General features: G+C 28.7%; 1 protein-coding gene across 1 annotated transcript; it reads left to right on the forward strand.

Moving 5' to 3' along the window:
• Nucleotides 1-232: 232 nt before the first annotated feature.
• On the forward strand, nucleotides 233-1,805 carry Rdh1 (Retinol dehydrogenase 1). The gene is made up of 5 exons (XM_020959575.2): nucleotides 233-466; nucleotides 600-863; nucleotides 926-1,082; nucleotides 1,145-1,404; nucleotides 1,458-1,805. Exons 1-5 carry the CDS (start codon nucleotides 387-389, stop codon nucleotides 1,696-1,698), a joined length of 1,002 nt encoding a protein of 333 aa, XP_020815234.2. The 5' UTR covers nucleotides 233-386; the 3' UTR covers nucleotides 1,699-1,805.
• Nucleotides 1,806-22,632: the final 20,827 nt, after the last annotated feature.

A 22,632-nucleotide genomic window follows, 5' to 3' on the forward strand; every position in this document is an offset into this window, starting at 1 on the left:
GCACAGCTAATTTTCTTCCAAGGATTAAATATAGTTTTGTTTTGGGCCTTCTGTGTGATCTTCACAAACTTAAGAGTTGATCAGTTAAACTTTTACTCTGTTATTCTAAGTGAATTTAGTATATGTTCTATATGTGTTCTCTCTTAGGCCTTCCAAAGAAAGAGCTTTTGTTCTCTTACCCTATACAAACTTACTTTTTACTAAAAGAGCGCTATCTCTGTGGCTCTCACATATACTCATTCAGTTATTCTGTGTTTGAGGTGGTCGTAGTAGCATTCAGAACTATATCAACAGCTGCTTGGACTGCTTTACTCGCATTCTACGAGGCAACTTCCAGCTGACACCACCCAAAAGACTGACAACAAAGAAAATTCCTACAATTTAAAATGTGCATTTTCATCGACTGTTTGCTGAGCCCGATAATTCTGTGGCCGGCTCTTATTGGTGCGGCTATCTATTTCTTGAAGTAAGTCAATTATAATACGCATAATGACTTGTTCATGTTTGTTATGAAATTCGCTATGACGAGTCCATGACTCTTCAGATGTAGTGTCCGATTTGCCGATACCATGCTAAAGAAGCGTGATTTTTGATTACAGGCAATACATGCAGGGCGGCCAGTTCACCAGGGAGACCGATGAGACCGGAAAAGTATTCATTGTCACGGGAGCCAACACCGGAATCGGCAAGGAGACCGTCCTGGAGATCGCAAGGCGCGGAGGAACCGTCTATATGGCTTGCAGGGATCTAGGCCGGTGTAACAAGGCCCGTGATGAGATTATCAAGGAGACGAATAACCAGAACATCTTCTCACGTCAGTTGGATTTGTCATCCCTTGACTCTGTTCGGCAATTTGTTGCCGGGTAAGTCACCCTGAGAACCCTTTTACGCGTTATCAGTTTTAAACCTAAAGCCCTTTGATTAGCTTCAAGAAAGAGCAGCAGAAACTCGATGTCCTGATCAATAATGCCGGCGTAATGCGCTGCCCGAAGATGTTGACCAAGGACGGTTTCGAATTGCAGTTGGGTGTCAACCACATTGGTCACTTCCTGTTAACCAACCTGTTGCTGGATGTGCTTAAGGTAAGGGAGTGAGAGAGTATATAAGTCAAGTTCATTCCATTACAATCTGATAAATATCACAGAAATCGTCTCCCAGTCGCATTGTGGTCGTCTCCAGCCTGGCACATACCCGTGGAACCATCAACGTCCACGACTTGAACAGCGAGAAGTCGTATGATGAGGGCGCTGCGTATAGTCAGAGCAAGTTGGCCAATGTGCTGTTCACCCGGGAATTGGCCAAGCGCTTGGAGGGAACAGGAGTTACTGTAAACTCCCTGCATCCAGGTGTTGTGGACACGGAACTGGCGAGGAATTGGGCCTTCTTCCAGACGAACTTCGTGCAGTAAGTGGAATGTGAATCAGAAAAAAAATCCCAGCTAATATTCCCAATTTTAGATACTTCTTAAAGCCACTGATTTGGCCGCTCTTGAAGACACCGAAGAGTGGGGCGCAGACCTCGATATATGCAGCACTCGATCCTGAACTGAAGGAGGTTACTGGTCTCTATTTTAGCGATTGCAAACAGAAGGAAGTGGCCCCAGCTGCCAAGGACAACAAATTCGCAAAGTTCCTGTGGGAGGAGAGCGAGAAGTGGACAGGCTTGCAAACCCCCAAAAAAGATATGACGTCCAAATAGGTTTAGAACAACCGGTTTATTCAACACTAAAACTAGTTACTTTTCCACGAGTAGATTAATTTAATAAATTCATTTAAATACATACATAGATACCTAGCTTTTATAAAGAGGCTTTCTGTTAGTTTCCATTTCGGCAAAAGTTTGCTATTGTGGGAATCCTTCGAAATTGTAATTTAATTTCAATTCAGAAAGTTATTCTGTGCTAGTTTATATAGAGCTAACAAATCTGCGTACTTCGTTTTAAAATTTCAAAAATTAAATTTGCCAAATTTTGAAAAAGACAAAAATTTACTAATTTTAATTCGGAAAGCTTTTCTGTGTTCGTTAGCCCCTATAAAAGTTGTGACTTAAGTGACTAAAATTTTATTACCAATCTGTCAGCCAATATTTATCTATATTTTTATATGACATTTTTTTTCTACAAATCAAAAACTAAAAAGCGCATAAATAAGCCAAAAATTCATTAATTTCAATTCGGAAAGCCTTTCTGTGTTAGTTTTTACAGCGCTAACAAGTCTGCATACTTCGTTTTAAGATTTAGAAAATTCAATTTTTTGTCGAATTTTGCAAATTTTAATGATGTAACCCCTTATAAAAATTTCAAATTTTCGACAAATTTTGAAAATTGTATTTTTCGTTCAGACACGGCTCGATGGACTCGCCTGTTAATGCTGATCACAAATATATATGATTTATGGGGTCGGAAATGTCTCCTTCACTGCGTTACAGGCTTCTGACTAAAAGTAAAATACCATTTTTGAGACAATATTTATCACTATTTTATGATAATTTTTTTCTACTAATCAAAGTTTAAAAAATGCATTACTAAGTCTAAAATGCATTAATTTTAGTTCGGAAAGCTTTTCTGTGTTCGTTATTATTAGGTTAACAAATCTGCATACTTAATTTTTAATTTAAAAAACTTAAGTGACTGAAATTTTATTACCAATCTGTCTGCGAAGATTTATCTATATTTTTATATGACATTTTTTTCTACAAATCGAAGTTTAAAAAACTCATAATTATGCCAAAAATTCATTCATTTTAATTCGGAAAGCTTTTCTATGTTCGTTATTATTAGGTTAACAAATCTGCATACTTAATTTTTAATTTAAAAAACTTAAGTGACTGAAATTTTATTACCAATCTGTCTGCCAAGATTTATCTATATTTTTATATGACATTTTTTTCTACAAATCAAAAACTAAAAAACTCATAACTAAGCCAAAAATTCATTAATTTCAATTCGGAAAGCCTTTCTGTGTTAGTTTTTACAGCGCTAACAAGTCTGCATACTTCGTTTTAAGAGTTAGAAAATTCAATTTTTTGTCGAATTTTGCACATTTTAATGATGTAACCCCTTATAAAAATTTCAAATTTTCGACAAATTTTGAAAATTGTATTTTTCGTTCAGACATGGCTCGATGGACTCGCCTGTTAATGCTGATCACAAATATATATGATTTATGGGGTCGGAAATGTCTCCTTCACTGCGTTACAGGCTTCTGACTAAAAGTAAAATACCATTTTTGAGACAATATTTATCACTATTTTATGATAATTTTTTTCTACTAATCAAAGTTTAAAAAATGCATTACTAAGTCAAAAATGCATTAATTTTAGTTCGGAAAGCTTTTTTGTGTTCGTTATTATTAGGTTAACAAATCTGCATACTCAATTTTTAATTTAAAAATCTTAAGTGACTGAAATTTTATTACCAATCTGTCAGCCAATATTTATCTATATTTTTATATGACATTTTTTTCTACAAATCAAAAACTAAAAAACGCATAACTAAGCCAAAAATTCATTAATTTCAATTCGGAAAGCCTTTCTGTGTTAGTTTTTACAGCGCTAACAAGTCTGCATACTTCGTTTTAAGAGTTAGAAAATTCAATTTTTTGTCGAATTTTGCACATTTAATGATGTAACCCCTTATAAAAATTTCAAATTTTCGACAAATTTTGAAAATTGTATTTTTCGTTCAGACATGGCTCGATGGACTCGCCTGTTAATGCTGATCACAAATATATATGATTTATGGGGTCGGAAATGTCTCCTTCACTGCGTTACAGGCTTCTGACTAAAAGTAAAATACCATTTTTGAGACAATATTTATCACTATTTTATGATAATTTTTTTCTACTAATCAAAGTTTAAAAAATGCATTACTAAGTCAAAAATGCATTAATTTTAGTTCGGAAAGCTTTTTTGTGTTCGTTATTATTAGGTTAACAAATCTGCATACTTAATTTTTAATTTAAAAAACTTAAGTGACTGAAATTTTATTACCAATCTGTCTGCCAATATTTATCTATATTTTTATATGACATTTTTTCTACAAATCAAAAACTAAAAAACGCATAACTAAGCCAAAAATTCATTAATTTCAATTCGGAAAGCCTTTCTGTGTTAGTTTTTACAGCGCTATCAAGTCTGCATACTTCGTTTTAAGAGTTAGAAAATTCAATTTTTTGTCGAATTTTGCACATTTTAATGATGTAACCCCTTATAAAAATTTCAAATTTTCGACAAATTTTGAAAATTGTATTTTTCGTTCAGACACGGCTCGATGGACTCGCCTGTTAATGCTGATCACAAATATATATGATTTATGGGGTCGGAAATGTCTCCTTCACTGCGTTACAGGCTTCTGACTAAAAGTAAAATACCATTTTTGAGACAATATTTATCACTATTTTATGATAATTTTTTTCTACTAATCAAAGTTTAAAAAATGCATTACTAAGTCTAAAATGCATTAATTTTAGTTCGGAAAGCTTTTCTGTGTTCGTTATTATTAGGTTAACAAATCTGCATACTTAATTTTTAATTTAAAAAACTTAAGTGACTGAAATTTTATTACCAATCTGTCTGCGAAGATTTATCTATATTTTTATATGACATTTTTTTCTACAAATCGAAGTTTAAAAAACTCATAATTATGCCAAAAATTCATTCATTTTAATTCGGAAAGCTTTTCTATGTTCGTTATTATTAGGTTAACAAATCTGCATACTTAATTTTTAATTTAAAAAACTTAAGTGACTGAAATTTTATTACCAATCTGTCTGCCAAGATTTATCTATATTTTTATATGACATTTTTTTCTACAAATCAAAAACTAAAAAACTCATAACTAAGCCAAAAATTCATTAATTTCAATTCGGAAAGCCTTTCTGTGTTAGTTTTTACAGCGCTAACAAGTCTGCATACTTCGTTTTAAGAGTTAGAAAATTCAATTTTTTGTCGAATTTTGCACATTTTAATGATGTAACCCCTTATAAAAATTTCAAATTTTCGACAAATTTTGAAAATTGTATTTTTCGTTCAGACATGGCTCGATGGACTCGCCTGTTAATGCTGATCACAAATATATATGATTTATGGGGTCGGAAATGTCTCCTTCACTGCGTTACAGGCTTCTGACTAAAAGTAAAATACCATTTTTGAGACAATATTTATCACTATTTTATGATAATTTTTTTCTACTAATCAAAGTTTAAAAAATGCATTACTAAGTCAAAAATGCATTAATTTTAGTTCGGAAAGCTTTTTTGTGTTCGTTATTATTAGGTTAACAAATCTGCATACTCAATTTTTAATTTAAAAATCTTAAGTGACTGAAATTTTATTACCAATCTGTCAGCCAATATTTATCTATATTTTTATATGACATTTTTTTCTACAAATCAAAAACTAAAAAACGCATAACTAAGCCAAAAATTCATTAATTTCAATTCGGAAAGCCTTTCTGTGTTAGTTTTTACAGCGCTAACAAGTCTGCATACTTCGTTTTAAGAGTTAGAAAATTCAATTTTTTGTCGAATTTTGCACATTTAATGATGTAACCCCTTATAAAAATTTCAAATTTTCGACAAATTTTGAAAATTGTATTTTTCGTTCAGACATGGCTCGATGGACTCGCCTGTTAATGCTGATCACAAATATATATGATTTATGGGGTCGGAAATGTCTCCTTCACTGCGTTACAGGCTTCTGACTAAAAGTAAAATACCATTTTTGAGACAATATTTATCACTATTTTATGATAATTTTTTTCTACTAATCAAAGTTTAAAAAATGCATTACTAAGTCAAAAATGCATTAATTTTAGTTCGGAAAGCTTTTTTGTGTTCGTTATTATTAGGTTAACAAATCTGCATACTCAATTTTTAATTTAAAAATCTTAAGTGACTGAAATTTTATTACCAATCTGTCAGCCAATATTTATCTATATTTTTATATAAAATTTTTTTCTACAAATCGAAGTTTAAAAAACTCATAATTATGCCAAAAATTCATTCATTTTAATTCGGAAACCTGTTCTGTGTTCGTTATTATTAGGTTAACAAATCTGCATACTTAATTTTTAATTTAAAAAACTTAAGTGACTGAAATTTTATTACCAATCTATCAGCCAATATTTATCTATATATTTATATGACATTTTTTTCTACAAATCAAAAACTAAAAAACTCATAACTAAGCCAAGAATTCATTAATTTCAATTCGGAAAGCCTTTCTGTGTTAGTTTTTACAGCGCTAACAAGTCTGCATACTTCGTTTTAAGAGTTAGAAAATTCAATTTTTTGTCGAATTTTGCACATTTTAATGATGTAATAACCCCTTATAAAAATTTCAAATTTTCGACAAATTTTGAAAATTGTATTTTTCGTTCAGACACGGCTCGATGGACTCGCCTGTTAATGCTGATCACAAATATATATGATTTATGGGGTCGGAAATGTCTCCTTCACTGCGTTACAGGCTTCTGACTAAAAGTAAAATACCATTTTTGAGACAATATTTATCACTATTTTATGATAATTTTTTTCTACTAATCAAAGTTTAAAAAACTCATAATTATGCCAAAAATTCATTAATTTTAATTCGGAAAGCTTTTCTATGTTCGTTATTATTAGGTTAACAAGTCTGCATACTTAATTTTTAATTTAAAAAACTTAAGTGACTGAAATTTTATTACCAATCTGTCAGCCAATATTTATCTATATTTTTATATGACATTTTTTTCCACAAATCAAAAACTAAAAAACTCATAACTGAGCCAAGAATTCATTAATTTCAATTCGGAAAGCCTTTCTGTGTTAGTTTTTACAGCGCTAACAAGTCTGCACACTTCGTTTTAAGAGTTAGAAAATTCAATTTTTTGTCGAATTTTGCACATTTTAATGATGTAACCCCTTATAAAAATTTCAAATTTTCGACAAATTTTGAAAATTGTATTTTTCGTTCAGACATGGCTCGATGGACTCGCCTGTTAATGCTGATCACAAATATATATGATTTATGGGGTCGGAAATGTCTCCTTCACTGCGTTACAGGCTTCTGACTGAAAGTAAAATACCATTTTTGAGACAATATTTATCACTATTTTATGATAATTTTTTTCTACTAATCAAAGTTTAAAAAATGCATTACTAAGTCAAAAATGCATTAATTTTAGTTCGGAAAGCTTTTCTGTGTTCGTTATTATTAGGTTAACAAGTCTGCATACTTAATTTTTAATTTAAAAAACTTAAGTGACTGAAATTTTATTACCAATCTGTCAGCCAATATTTATCTATATTTTTATATGACATTTTTTTCTACAAATCAAAAACTAAAAAACTCATAACTAAGCCAAGAATTCATTAATTTCAATTCGGAAAGCCTTTCTGTGTTAGTTTTTACAGCGCTAACAAGTCTGCATACTTCGTTTTAAGAGTTAGAAAATTCAATTTTTTGTCGAATTTTGCACATTTTAATGATGTAACCCCTTATAAAAATTTCAAATTTTCGACAAATTTTGAAAATTGTATTTTTCGTTCAGACATGGCTCGATGGACTCGCCTGTTAATGCTGATCACAAATATATATGATTTATGGGGTCGGAAATGTCTCCTTCACTGCGTTACAGGCTTCTGACTAAAAGTAAAATACCATTTTTGAGACAATATTTATCACTATTTTATGATAATTTTTTTCTACTAATCAAAGTTTAAAAAACTCATAATTATGCCAAAAATGCATTAATTTTAATTCGGAAAGCTTTTCTATGTTCGTTATTATTAGGTTAACAAGTCTGCATACTTAATTTTTAATTTAAAAAACTTAAGTGACTGAAATTTTATTACCAATCTGTCAGCCAATATTTATCTATATTTTTATATGACATTTTTTTCTACAAATCAAAAACTAAAAAACTCATAACTAAGCCAAGAATTCATTAATTTCAATTCGGAAAGCCTTTCTGTGTTAGTTTTTACAGCGCTAACAAGTCTGCATACTTCGTTTTAAGAGTTAGAAAATTCAATTTTTTGTCGAATTTTGCACATTTTAATGATGTAACCCCTTATAAAAATTTCAAATTTTCGACAAATTTTGAAAATTGTATTTTTCGTTCAGACATGGCTCGATGGACTCGCCTGTTAATGCTGATCACAAATATATATGATTTATGGGGTCGGAAATGTCTCCTTCACTGCGTTACAGGCTTCTGACTAAAAGTAAAATACCATTTTTGAGACAATATTTATCACTATTTTATGATAATTTTTTTCTACTAATCAAAGTTTAAAAAATGCATTACTAAGTCTAAAATGCATTAATTTTAGTTCGGAAAGCTTTTCTGTGTTCGTTATTATTAGGTTAACAAATCTGCATACTTAATTTTTAATTTAAAAAACTTAAGTGACTGAAATTTTATTACCAATCTGTCTGCGAAGATTTATCTATATTTTTATATGACATTTTTTTCTACAAATCGAAGTTTAAAAAACTCATAATTATGCCAAAAATTCATTCATTTTAATTCGGAAAGCTTTTCTATGTTCGTTATTATTAGGTTAACAAATCTGCATACTTAATTTTTAATTTAAAAAACTTAAGTGACTGAAATTTTATTACCAATCTGTCTGCCAAGATTTATCTATATTTTTATATGACATTTTTTTCTACAAATCAAAAACTAAAAAACTCATAACTAAGCCAAAAATTCATTAATTTCAATTCGGAAAGCCTTTCTGTGTTAGTTTTTACAGCGCTAACAAGTCTGCATACTTCGTTTTAAGAGTTAGAAAATTCAATTTTTTGTCGAATTTTGCACATTTTAATGATGTAACCCCTTATAAAAATTTCAAATTTTCGACAAATTTTGAAAATTGTATTTTTCGTTCAGACATGGCTCGATGGACTCGCCTGTTAATGCTGATCACAAATATATATGATTTATGGGGTCGGAAATGTCTCCTTCACTGCGTTACAGGCTTCTGACTAAAAGTAAAATACCATTTTTGAGACAATATTTATCACTATTTTATGATAATTTTTTTCTACTAATCAAAGTTTAAAAAATGCATTACTAAGTCAAAAATGCATTAATTTTAGTTCGGAAAGCTTTTTTGTGTTCGTTATTATTAGGTTAACAAATCTGCATACTCAATTTTTAATTTAAAAATCTTAAGTGACTGAAATTTTATTACCAATCTGTCAGCCAATATTTATCTATATTTTTATATGACATTTTTTTCTACAAATCAAAAACTAAAAAACGCATAACTAAGCCAAAAATTCATTAATTTCAATTCGGAAAGCCTTTCTGTGTTAGTTTTTACAGCGCTAACAAGTCTGCATACTTCGTTTTAAGAGTTAGAAAATTCAATTTTTTGTCGAATTTTGCACATTTAATGATGTAACCCCTTATAAAAATTTCAAATTTTCGACAAATTTTGAAAATTGTATTTTTCGTTCAGACATGGCTCGATGGACTCGCCTGTTAATGCTGATCACAAATATATATGATTTATGGGGTCGGAAATGTCTCCTTCACTGCGTTACAGGCTTCTGACTAAAAGTAAAATACCATTTTTGAGACAATATTTATCACTATTTTATGATAATTTTTTTCTACTAATCAAAGTTTAAAAAATGCATTACTAAGTCAAAAATGCATTAATTTTAGTTCGGAAAGCTTTTTTGTGTTCGTTATTATTAGGTTAACAAATCTGCATACTTAATTTTTAATTTAAAAAACTTAAGTGACTGAAATTTTATTACCAATCTGTCTGCCAATATTTATCTATATTTTTATATGACATTTTTTCTACAAATCAAAAACTAAAAAACGCATAACTAAGCCAAAAATTCATTAATTTCAATTCGGAAAGCCTTTCTGTGTTAGTTTTTACAGCGCTATCAAGTCTGCATACTTCGTTTTAAGAGTTAGAAAATTCAATTTTTTGTCGAATTTTGCACATTTTAATGATGTAACCCCTTATAAAAATTTCAAATTTTCGACAAATTTTGAAAATTGTATTTTTCGTTCAGACACGGCTCGATGGACTCGCCTGTTAATGCTGATCACAAATATATATGATTTATGGGGTCGGAAATGTCTCCTTCACTGCGTTACAGGCTTCTGACTAAAAGTAAAATACCATTTTTGAGACAATATTTATCACTATTTTATGATAATTTTTTTCTACTAATCAAAGTTTAAAAAATGCATTACTAAGTCAAAAATGCATTAATTTTAGTTCGGAAAGCTTTTTTGTGTTCGTTATTATTAGGTTAACAAATCTGCATACTCAATTTTTAATTTAAAAATCTTAAGTGACTGAAATTTTATTACCAATCTGTCAGCCAATATTTATCTATATTTTTATATAAAATTTTTTTCTACAAATCGAAGTTTAAAAAACTCATAATTATGCCAAAAATTCATTCATTTTAATTCGGAAACCTGTTCTGTGTTCGTTATTATTAGGTTAACAAATCTGCATACTTAATTTTTAATTTAAAAAACTTAAGTGACTGAAATTTTATTACCAATCTATCAGCCAATATTTATCTATATATTTATATGACATTTTTTTCTACAAATCAAAAACTAAAAAACTCATAACTAAGCCAAGAATTCATTAATTTCAATTCGGAAAGCCTTTCTGTGTTAGTTTTTACAGCGCTAACAAGTCTGCATACTTCGTTTTAAGAGTTAGAAAATTCAATTTTTTGTCGAATTTTGCACATTTTAATGATGTAATAACCCCTTATAAAAATTTCAAATTTTCGACAAATTTTGAAAATTGTATTTTTCGTTCAGACACGGCTCGATGGACTCGCCTGTTAATGCTGATCACAAATATATATGATTTATGGGGTCGGAAATGTCTCCTTCACTGCGTTACAGGCTTCTGACTAAAAGTAAAATACCATTTTTGAGACAATATTTATCACTATTTTATGATAATTTTTTTCTACTAATCAAAGTTTAAAAAACTCATAATTATGCCAAAAATTCATTAATTTTAATTCGGAAAGCTTTTCTATGTTCGTTATTATTAGGTTAACAAGTCTGCATACTTAATTTTTAATTTAAAAAACTTAAGTGACTGAAATTTTATTACCAATCTGTCAGCCAATATTTATCTATATTTTTATATGACATTTTTTTCCACAAATCAAAAACTAAAAAACTCATAACTGAGCCAAGAATTCATTAATTTCAATTCGGAAAGCCTTTCTGTGTTAGTTTTTACAGCGCTAACAAGTCTGCATACTTCGTTTTAAGAGTTAGAAAATTCAATTTTTTGTCGAATTTTGCACATTTTAATGATGTAACCCCTTATAAAAATTTCAAATTTTCGACAAATTTTGAAAATTGTATTTTTCGTTCAGACATGGCTCGATGGACTCGCCTGTTAATGCTGATCACAAATATATATGATTTATGGGGTCGGAAATGTCTCCTTCACTGCGTTACAGGCTTCTGACTGAAAGTAAAATACCATTTTTGAGACAATATTTATCACTATTTTATGATAATTTTTTTCTACTAATCAAAGTTTAAAAAATGCATTACTAAGTCAAAAATGCATTAATTTTAGTTCGGAAAGCTTTTCTGTGTTCGTTATTATTAGGTTAACAAGTCTGCATACTTAATTTTTAATTTAAAAAACTTAAGTGACTGAAATTTTATTACCAATCTGTCAGCCAATATTTATCTATATTTTTATATGACATTTTTTTCTACAAATCAAAAACTAAAAAACTCATAACTAAGCCAAGAATTCATTAATTTCAATTCGGAAAGCCTTTCTGTGTTAGTTTTTACAGCGCTAACAAGTCTGCATACTTCGTTTTAAGAGTTAGAAAATTCAATTTTTTGTCGAATTTTGCACATTTTAATGATGTAACCCCTTATAAAAATTTCAAATTTTCGACAAATTTTGAAAATTGTATTTTTCGTTCAGACATGGCTCGATGGACTCGCCTGTTAATGCTGATCACAAATATATATGATTTATGGGGTCGGAAATGTCTCCTTCACTGCGTTACAGGCTTCTGACTAAAAGTAAAATACCATTTTTGAGACAATATTTATCACTATTTTATGATAATTTTTTTCTACTAATCAAAGTTTAAAAAACTCATAATTATGCCAAAAATGCATTAATTTTAATTCGGAAAGCTTTTCTATGTTCGTTATTATTAGGTTAACAAGTCTGCATACTTAATTTTTAATTTAAAAAACTTAAGTGACTGAAATTTTATTACCAATCTGTCAGCCAATATTTATCTATATTTTTATATGACATTTTTTTCTACAAATCAAAAACTAAAAAACTCATAACTAAGCCAAGAATTCATTAATTTCAATTCGGAAAGCCTTTCTGTGTTAGTTTTTACAGCGCTAACAAGTCTGCATACTTCGTTTTAAGAGTTAGAAAATTCAATTTTTTGTCGAATTTTGCACATTTTAATGATGTAACCCCTTATAAAAATTTCAAATTTTCGACAAATTTTGAAAATTGTATTTTTCGTTCAGACATGGCTCGATGGACTCGCCTGTTAATGCTGATCACAAATATATATGATTTATGGGGTCGGAAATGTCTCCTTCACTGCGTTACAGGCTTCTGACTAAAAGTAAAATACCATTTTTGAGACAATATTTATCACTATTTTATGATAATTTTTTTCTACTAATCAAAGTTTAAAAAATGCATTACTAAGTCAAAAATGCATTAATTTTAGTTCGGAAAGCTTTTCTGTGTTCGTTATTATTAGGTTAACAAATCTGCATACTCAATTTTTTATTTAAAAATCTTAAGTGACTGAAATTTAATTACCAATCTGTCAGCCAATATTTATCTATATTTTTATATGACATTTTTTTCTACAAATCAAAAACTAAAAAACTCATAACTAAGCCAAGAATTCATTAATTTCAATTCGGAAAGCCTTTCTGTGTTAGTTTTTACAGCGCTAACAAGTCTGCATACTTCGTTTTAAGAGTTAGAAAATTCAATTTTTTGTCGAATTTTGCACATTTTAATGATGTAACCCCTTATAAAAATTTCAAATTTTCGACAAATTTTGAAAATTGTATTTTTCGTTCAGACATGGCTCGATGGACTCGCCTGTTAATGCTGATCACAAATATATATGATTTATGGGGTCGGAAATGTCTCCTTCACTGCGTTACAGGCTTCTGACTAAAAGTAAAATACCATTTTTGAGACAATATTTATCACTATTTTATGATAATTTTTTTCTACTAATCAAAGTTTAAAAAATGCATTACTAAGTCAAAAATGCATTAATTTTAGTTCGGAAAGCTTTTCTGTGTTCGTTATTATTAGGTTAACAAATCTGCATACTCAATTTTTTATTTAAAAATCTTAAGTGACTGAAATTTAATTACCAATCTGTCAGCCAATATTTATCTATATTTTTATATGACATTTTTTTCTACAAATCAAAAACTAAAAAACTCATAACTAAGCCAAGAATTTATTAATTTCAATTCGGAAAGCCTTTCTGTGTTAGTTTTTACAGCGCTAACAAGTCTGCATACTTCGTTTTAAGAGTTAGAAAATTCAATTTTTTGTCGAATTTTGCACATTTTAATGATGTAACCCCTTATAAAAATTTCAAATTTTCGACAAATTTTGAAAATTGTATTTTTCGTTCAGACATGGCTCGATGGACTCGCCTGTTAATGCTGATCACAAATATATATGATTTATGGGGTCGGAAATGTCTCCTTCACTGCGTTACAGGCTTCTGACTAAAAGTAAAATACCATTTTTGAGACAATATTTATCACTATTTTATGATAATTTTTTTCTACTAATCAAAGTTTAAAAAATGCATTACTAAGTCAAAAATGCATTAATTTTAGTTCGGAAAGCTTTTCTGTGTTCGTTATTATTAGGTTAACAAATCTGCATACTCAATTTTTTATTTAAAAATCTTAAGTGACTGAAATTTAATTACCAATCTGTCAGCCAATATTTATCTATATTTTTATATGACATTTTTTTCTACAAATCAAAAACTAAAAAACTCAAACCTAAGCCAAGAATTCATTAATTTCAATTCGGAAAGCCTTTCTGTGTTAGTTTTTACAGCGCTAACAAGTCTGCATACTTCGTTTTAAGAGTTAGAAAATTCAATTTTTTGTCGAATTTTGCACATTTTAATGATGTAACCCCTTATAAAAATTTCAAATTTTCGACAAATTTTGAAAATTGTATTTTTCGTTCAGACACGGCTCGATGGACTCGCCTGTTAATGCTGATCACAAATATATATGATTTATGGGGTCGGAAATGTCTCCTTCACTGCTTTACAGGCTTCTGACTAAAAGTAAAATACCATTTTTGAGACAATATTTATCACTATTTTATGATAATTTTTTTCTACTAATCAAAGTTTAAAAAATGCATTACTAAGTCAAAAATGCATTAATTTTAGTTCGGAAAGCTTTTCTGTGTTCCTTATTATTAGGTTAACAAATCTGCATACTTAATTTTTAATTTAAAAAACTTAAGTGACTGAAATTTTATTACCAATCTGTCTGCCAATATTTATCTATATTTTTATATGACATTTTTTCTACAAATCAAAAACTAAAAAACGCATAACTAAGCCAAAAATTCATTCATTTCAATTCGGAAAGCCTTTCTGTGTTAGTTTTTACAGCGCTAACAAGTCTGCATACTTCGTTTTAAGAGTTAGAAAATTCAATTTTTTGTCGAATTTTGCACATTTTAATGATGTAACCCCTTATAAAAATTTCAAATTTTCGACAAATTTTGAAAATTGTATTTTTCGTTCAGACATGGCTCGATGGACTCGCCTGTTAATGCTGATCACAAATATATATGATTTATGGGGTCGGAAATGTCTCCTTCACTGCGTTACAGGCTTCTGACTAAAAGTAAAATACCATTTTTGAGACAATATTTATCACTATTTTATGATAATTTTTTTCTACTAATCAAAGTTTAAAAAATGCATTACTAAGTCAAAAATGCATTAATTTTAGTTCGGAAAGCTTTTCTGTGTTCGTTATTATTAGGTTAACAAATCTGCATACTCAATTTTTAATTTAAAAATCTTAAGTGACTGAAATTTTATTACCAATCTGTCAGCCAATATTTATCTATATTTTTATATGACATTTTTTTCTACAAATCAAAAACTAAAAAACTCATAACTAAGCCAAGAATTCATTAATTTCAATTCGGAAAGCCTTTCTGTGTTAGTTTTTATAGCGCTAACAAGTCTGCATACTTCGTTTTAAGAGTTAGAAAATTCAATTTTTTGTCGAATTTTGCACATTTTAATGATGTAACCCCTTATAAAAATTTCAAATTTTCGACAAATTTTGAAAATTGTATTTTTCGTTCAGACATGGCTCGATGGACTCGCCTGTTAATGCTGATCACAAATCAGTGTTGCCAGGTTAGCTTATTATAAGCTAGTTCTAGCATATTTGAAACTAGAAAAGCTTGAAAAATTTCCATCTAGCTTATAGCTTGAAATATAGCTTATTTTAAAATTCATCTAGCATATTTTAGCTTTTTATATATTTTTGACATCCACGGAATGTTTTTTACGAAAAATATGCTTTATAGCATGAAAATATTGGAGTTTGTTCTTTTTTTCCGATGGTTATGTGCATTTTATGTGATCGTGAACTTATTTCTAATCGAAAGTGTCATCGGAGATCTATTTGTTGGCTGAAGTGTTACCACCAATAATTTTGTTGTGTTGTGAAAATAGGTAAAGCGTGTCCTCAAAATGCCGAAAGTTATATATAAACAGATTTTTCGGGATGCTTGGCTCCAAAACAACGAATTTAAGTGCCAGGAGAAGGAACCAAAGCATATTGTTGCTACTGTAAGTCGACAATATCAGCCAAAATTTTTTAAATCAGGCAGCATGCGGCATCGAAAAAGCACATTTTATCAATGAGATCAGTTGCTGAATCGCAAAAAATAAATTTTCCGGCTAAGTGTTGCAAGACTCAGGATCAGGAAGCAGCGCTTTGTTTGTTCATTGCCGAACACTCGGCGACGAACAACATGAAGGAATCGATGAAATATTAACTAATTTGTTTTAAGTGCTTACTTTAAGAACATATTTTTAAGACTTTCTTTAATAATAACATATTCATATAATATAATAATATATATTATATGTTTCGTATTTTCTCATATTTGGGTGTAGCTTGTTTTTTCGCATTTTTTAAAAATTGTTTAGCTTATTCTAGCTTATTTTTTTTTTAAATCTAGCTTATATGGGCGCTCATCACCTGGCAACACTGTCACAAATATATATGATTTATGGGGTCGGAAATGTCTCCTTCACTGCGTTACAGGCTTCTGACTAAAAGTAAAATACCATTTTTGAGACAATATTTATCACTATTTTATGATAATTTTTTTCTACTAATCAAAGTTTAAAAAACTCATAATTATGCCAAAAATTCATTCATATTTTTATATGACATTTTTTTCTACAAATCAAAAACTAAAAAACTCATAACTAAGCCAAGAATTCATTAATTTCAATTCGGAAAGCCTTTCTGTGTTAGTTTTTATAGCGCTAACAAGTCTGCATACTTCGTTTTAAGAGTTAGAAAATTCAATTTTTTGTCGAATTTTGCACATTTTAATGATGTAACCCCTTATAAAAATTTCAAATTTTCGACAAATTTTGAAAATTGTATTTTTCGTTCAGACATGGCTCGATGGACTCGCCTGTTAATGCTGATCACAAGTATATATGATTTATGGGGTCGGAAATGTCTCCTTCACTGCTTTACAGGCTTCTGACTAAAAGTAAAATACCATTTTTGAGACAATATTTATCACTATTTTATGATAATTTTTTTCTACTAATCAAAGTTTAAAAAATGCATTACTAAGTCAAAAATGCATTAATTTTAGTTCGGAAAGCTTTTTTGTGTTCGTTATTATTAGGTTAACAAATCTGCATACTCAATTTTTAATTTAAAAATCTTAAGTGACTGAAATTTTATTACCAATCTGTCAGCCAATATTTATCTATATTTTTATATGACATTTTTTTCTACAAATCGAAGTTTAAAAAACTCATAACTAAGCCAAAAATTCATTAATTTCAATTCGGAAAGCCTTTCTGTGTTAGTTTTTACAGCGCTAACAAGTCTGCATACTTCGTTTTAAGAGTTAGAAAATTCAATTTTTTGTCGAATTTTGCACATTTTAATAACGTAACCCCTTATAAAAATTTCAAATTTCCGACAAATTTTGAAAATTGTATTTTTCGTTCAGACATGTCTCGATGGACTCGCCTGTTAATGCTGATCACGAATATATATGATTTATGGGGTCGGAAATGTCTCCTTCACTGCGTTACAGGCTTCTGACTAAAAGTAAAATACCATTTTTGAGACAATATTTATCACTATTTTATGATAATTTTTTTCTACTAATCAAAGTTTAAAAAATGCATTACTAAGTCAAAAATGCATTAATTTTAGTTCGGAAAGCTTTTCTGTGTTCCTTATTATTAGGTTAACAAATCTGCATACTTAATTTTTAATTTAAAAAACTTAAGTGACTGAAATTTTATTACCAATCTGTCAGCCAATATTTATCTATATTTTTATATGACATTTTTTTCTACAAATCAAAAACTAAAAAACTCATATCTAAGCCAAAAATTCATTAATTTCAATTCGGAAAGCCTTTCTGTGTTAGTTTTTACAGCGCTAACAAGTCTGCATACTTCGTTTTAAGAGTTAGAAAATTCAATTTTTTGTCGAATTTTGCAAATTTTAATGATGTAACCCCTTATAAAAATTTCAAATTTTCGACAAATTTTGAAAATTGTATTTTTCGTTCAGACACGGCTCGATGGACTCGCCTGTTAATGCTGATCACAAATATATATGATTTATGGGGTCGGAAATGTCTCCTTCACTGCGTTACAGGCTTCTGACTAAAAGTAAAATACCATTTTTGAGACAATATTTATCACTATTTTATGATAATTTTTTTCTACTAATCAAAGTTTAAAAAATGCATTACTAAGTCAAAAATTCATTCATTTTAATTCGGGAAGCTTTTCTATGTTCGTTATTATTAGGTTAACAAATCTGCATACTTAATTTTTAATTTAAAAAACTTAAGTGACTGAAATTTTATTACCAATCTGTCAGCCAATATTTATCTATATTTTTATATGACATTTTTTTCTACAAATCAAAAACTAAAAAACTCATAACTAAGCCAAAAATTCATTAATTTCAATTCGGAAAGCCTTTCTGTGTTAGTTTTTACAGCGCTAACAAGTCTGCATACTTCGTTTTAAGAGTTAGAAAATTCAATTTTTTGTCGAATTTTGCACATTTTAATAACGTAACCCCTTATAAAAATTTCAAATTTCCGACAAATTTTGAAAATTGTATTTTTCGTTCAGACATGTCTCGATGGACTCGCCTGTTAATGCTGATCACAAATATATATGATTTATGGGGTCGGAAATGTCTCCTTCACTGCGTTACAGGCTTCTGACTAAAAGTAAAATACCATTTTTGAGACAATATTTATCACTATTTTATGATAATTTTTTTCTACTAATCAAAGTTTAAAAAATGCATTACTAAGTCAAAAATGCATTAATTTTAGTTCGGAAAGCTTTTCTGAGTTCGTTATTATTAGGTTAACAAATCTGCATACTCAATTTTTTATTTAAAAATCTTAAGTGACTGAAATTTAATTACCAATCTGTCAGCCAATATTTATCTATATTTTTATATGACATTTTTTTCTACAAATCAAAAACTAAAAAACTCATAACTAAGCCAAAAATTCATTAATTTCAATTCGGAAAGCCTTTCTGTGTTAGTTTTTACAGCGCTAACAAGTCTGCATACTTCGTTTTAAGAGTTAGAAAATTCAATTTTTTGTCGAATTTTGCAAATTTTAATGATGTAACCCCTTATAAAAATTTCAAATTTTCGACAAATTTTGAAAATTGTATTTTTCGTTCAGACACGGCTCGATGGACTCGCCTGTTAATGCTGATCACAAATATATATGATTTATGGGGTCGGAAATGTCTCCTTCACTGCGTTACAGGCTTCTGACTAAAAGTAAAATACCATTTTTGAGACAATATTTATCACTATTTTATGATAATTTTTTTCTACTAATCAAAGTTTAAAAAATGCATTACTAAGTCAAAAATGCATTAATTTTAGTTCGGAAAGCTTTTCTGTGTTCGTTATTATTAGGTTAACAAATCTGCATACTCAATTTTTTATTTAAAAATCTTAAGTGACTGAAATTTAATTACCAATCTGTCAGCCAATATTTATCTATATTTTTATATGACATTTTTTTCTACAAATCGAAGTTTAAAAAACTCATAATTATGCCAAAAATTCATTAATTTTAATTCGGAAAGCTTTTCTATGTTCGTTATTATTAGGTTAACAAATCTGCTTACTTAATTTTTAATTTAAAAAACTTAAGTGACTGAAATTTTATTACCAATCTGTCAGCCAATATTTATCTATATTTTTATATGACATTTTTTTCTACAAATCAAAAACTAAAAAACTCATAACTAAGCCAAGAATTCATTAATTTCAATTCGGAAAGCCTTTCTGTGTTAGTTTTTACAGCGCTAACAAGTCTGCATACTTCGTTTTAAGAGTTAGAAAATTCAATTTTTTGTCGAATTTTGCAAATTTTAATGATGTAACCCCTTATAAAAATTTCAAATTTTCGACAAATTTTGAAAATTGTATTTTTCGTTCAGACACGGCTCGATGGACTCGCCTGTTAATGCTGATCACAAATATATATGATTTATGGGGTCGGAAATGTCTCCTTCACTGCGTTACAGGCTTCTGACTAAAAGTAAAATACCATTTTTGAGACAATATTTATCACTATTTTATGATAATTTTTTTCTAATAATCAAAGTTTAAAAAATGCATTACTAAGTCAAAAATGCATTAATTTTAGTTCGGAAAGCTTTTCTGTGTTCGTTATTATTAGGTTAACAAATCTGCATACTTAATTTTTAATTTAAAAAACTTAAGTGACTGAAATTTTATTACCAATCTGTCAGCCAATATTTATCTATATTTTTATATGACATTTTTTTCTACAAATCGAAGTTTAAAAAACTCATAATTATGCCAAAAATTCATTAATTTTAATTCGGAAAGCTTTTCTGTGTTCGTTATTATTAGGTTAACAAATCTGCATACTCAATTTTAAATTTTAAAGACTTAAATGACTGGAATTTTAATACCATTCTGTCAGCCAATATTTATCTATATTTTTATATGACATTTTTTTCTACAAATCAAAAACTAAAAAACGCATAACTAAGCCAAAAATTCATTAATTTCAATTCGGAAAGCCTTTCTGTGTTAGTTTTTACAGCGCTAACAAGTCTGCATACTTCGTTTTAAGATTTAGAAAATTCAATTTTTTGTCGAATTTTGCAAATTTTAATGATGTAACCCCTTATAAAAATTTCAAATTTTCGACAAATTTTGAAAATTGTATTTTTCGTTCAGACACGGCTCGATGGACTCGCCTGTTAATGCTGATCACAAATATATATGATTTATGGGGTCGGAAATGTCTCCTTCACTGCGTTACAGGCTTCTGACTAAAAGTAAAATACCATTTTTGAGACAATATTTATCACTATTTTATGATAATTTTTTTCTACTAATCAAAGTTTAAAAAATGCATTACTAAGTCAAAAATGCATTAATTTTAGTTCGGAAAGCTTTTCTGTGTTCGTTATTGTTAGGTTAACAAATCTGCATACTCAATTTTAAATTTTAAAGACTTAAATGACTGGAATTTTAATACCATTCTGTCAGCCAATATTTATCTATATTTTTATATGACATTTTTTTCTACAAATCGAAGTTTAAAAAACTCATAATTATGCAAAAAATTCATTCATTTTAATTCGGAAAGCTTTTCTATGTTCGTTATTATTAGGTTAACAAATCTGCTTACTTAATTTTTAATTTAAAAAACTTAAGTGACTGAAATTTTATTACCAATCTGTCAGCCAATATTTATCTATATTTTTATATGACATTTTTTTCTACAAATCAAAAACTAAAAAACTCATAACTAAGTCAAAAATTCATTAATTTCAATTCGGAAAGCCTTTCTGTGTTAGTTTTTACAGCGCTAACAAGTCTGCATACTTCGTTTTAAGAGTTAGAAAATTCAATTTTTTGTCGAATTTTGCAAATTTTAATGATGTAACCCCTTATAAAAATTTCAAATTTTCGACAAATTTTGAAAATTGTATTTTTCGTTTAGACATGGCTCGATGGACTCGCCTGTTAATGCTGATCACAAATATATATGATTTATGGGGTCGGAAATGTCTCCTTCACTGCGTTACAGGCTTCTGACTAAAAGTAAAATACCATTTTTGAGACAATATTTATCACTATTTTATGATAATTTTTTTCTACTAATCAAAGTTTAAAAAATGCATTACTAAGTCAAAAATGCATTAATTTTAGTTCGGAAAGCTTTTCTGTGTTCGTTATTATTAGGTTAACAAATCTGCATACTTAATTTTTAATTTAAAAAACTTAAGTGACTGAAATTTTATTACCAATCTGTCAGCCAATATTTATCTATATTTTTATATGACATTTTTTTCTACAAATCGAAGTTTAAAAAACTCATAATTATGCCAAAAATTCATTCATTTTAATTCGGAAAGCTTTTCTATGTTCGTTATTATTAGATTAACAAATCTGCATACTTAATTTTTAATTTAAAAAACTTAAGTGACTGAAATTTTTTTACCAATCTGTCAGCCAATATTTATCTATATTTTTATATGACATTTTTTTCTACAAATCAAAAACTAAAAAACTCATAACTAAGCCAAAAATTCCATAATTTCAATTCGGAAAGCCTTTCTGTGTTAGTTTTTACAGCGCTAACAAGTCTGCATACTTCGTTTTAAGAGTTAGAAAATTCAATTTTTTGTCGAATTTTGCAAATTGTTAATGCTGATCACAAATATATATGATTTATGGGGTCGGAAATGTCTCCTTCACTGCGTTACAGGCTTCTGACTAAAAGTAAAATACCATTTTTGAGACAATATTTATCACTATTTTATGATAATTTTTTTCTACTAATCAAAGTTTAAAAAATGCATTACTAAGTCAAAAATGCATTAATTTTAGTTCGGAAAGCTTTTCTGTGTTCGTTATTATTAGGTTAACAAATCTGCATACTTAATTTTTAATTTAAAAAACTTAAGTGACTGAAATTTTATTACCAATCTGTCAGCCAATATTTATCTATATTTTTATATGACATTTTTTTCTACAAATCGAAGTTTAAAAAACTCATAATTATGCCAAAAATTCATTAATTTTAATTCGGAAAGTTTTTCTATGTTCGTTATTATTAGGTTAACAAATCTGCATACTCAATTTTAAATTTTAAAGACTTAAATGACTGGAATTTTAATACCATTCTGTCAGCCAATATTTATCTATATTTTAATATGACATTTTTTTCTACAAATCGAAGTTTAAAAAACTCATAATTATGCCAAAAATTCATTCATTTT

The sequence above is a fragment of the Drosophila serrata genome, unplaced genomic scaffold (assembly GCF_035046125.1).
Source record: "Drosophila serrata isolate PLE 108 unplaced genomic scaffold, ASM3504612v1 contig_184, whole genome shotgun sequence".
Lineage (NCBI taxonomy): Eukaryota > Metazoa > Arthropoda > Insecta > Diptera > Drosophilidae > Drosophila > Drosophila serrata.

Excerpts from the sequence above, each read along its gene's own strand:
- Rdh1 (XM_020959575.2), top strand. The coding sequence starts at position 387 with ATGTGCATTTTCATCGACTGTTTGCTGAGCCCGATAATTCTGTGGCCG. Across the intron at positions 467-599 it reads GCGGCTATCTATTTCTTGAA|GCAATACATGCAGGGCGGCC; the intron begins GTAAGTCAATTA and ends TTTTGATTACAG. Across the intron at positions 1,405-1,457 it reads TTCCAGACGAACTTCGTGCA|ATACTTCTTAAAGCCACTGA; the intron begins GTAAGTGGAATG and ends TCCCAATTTTAG.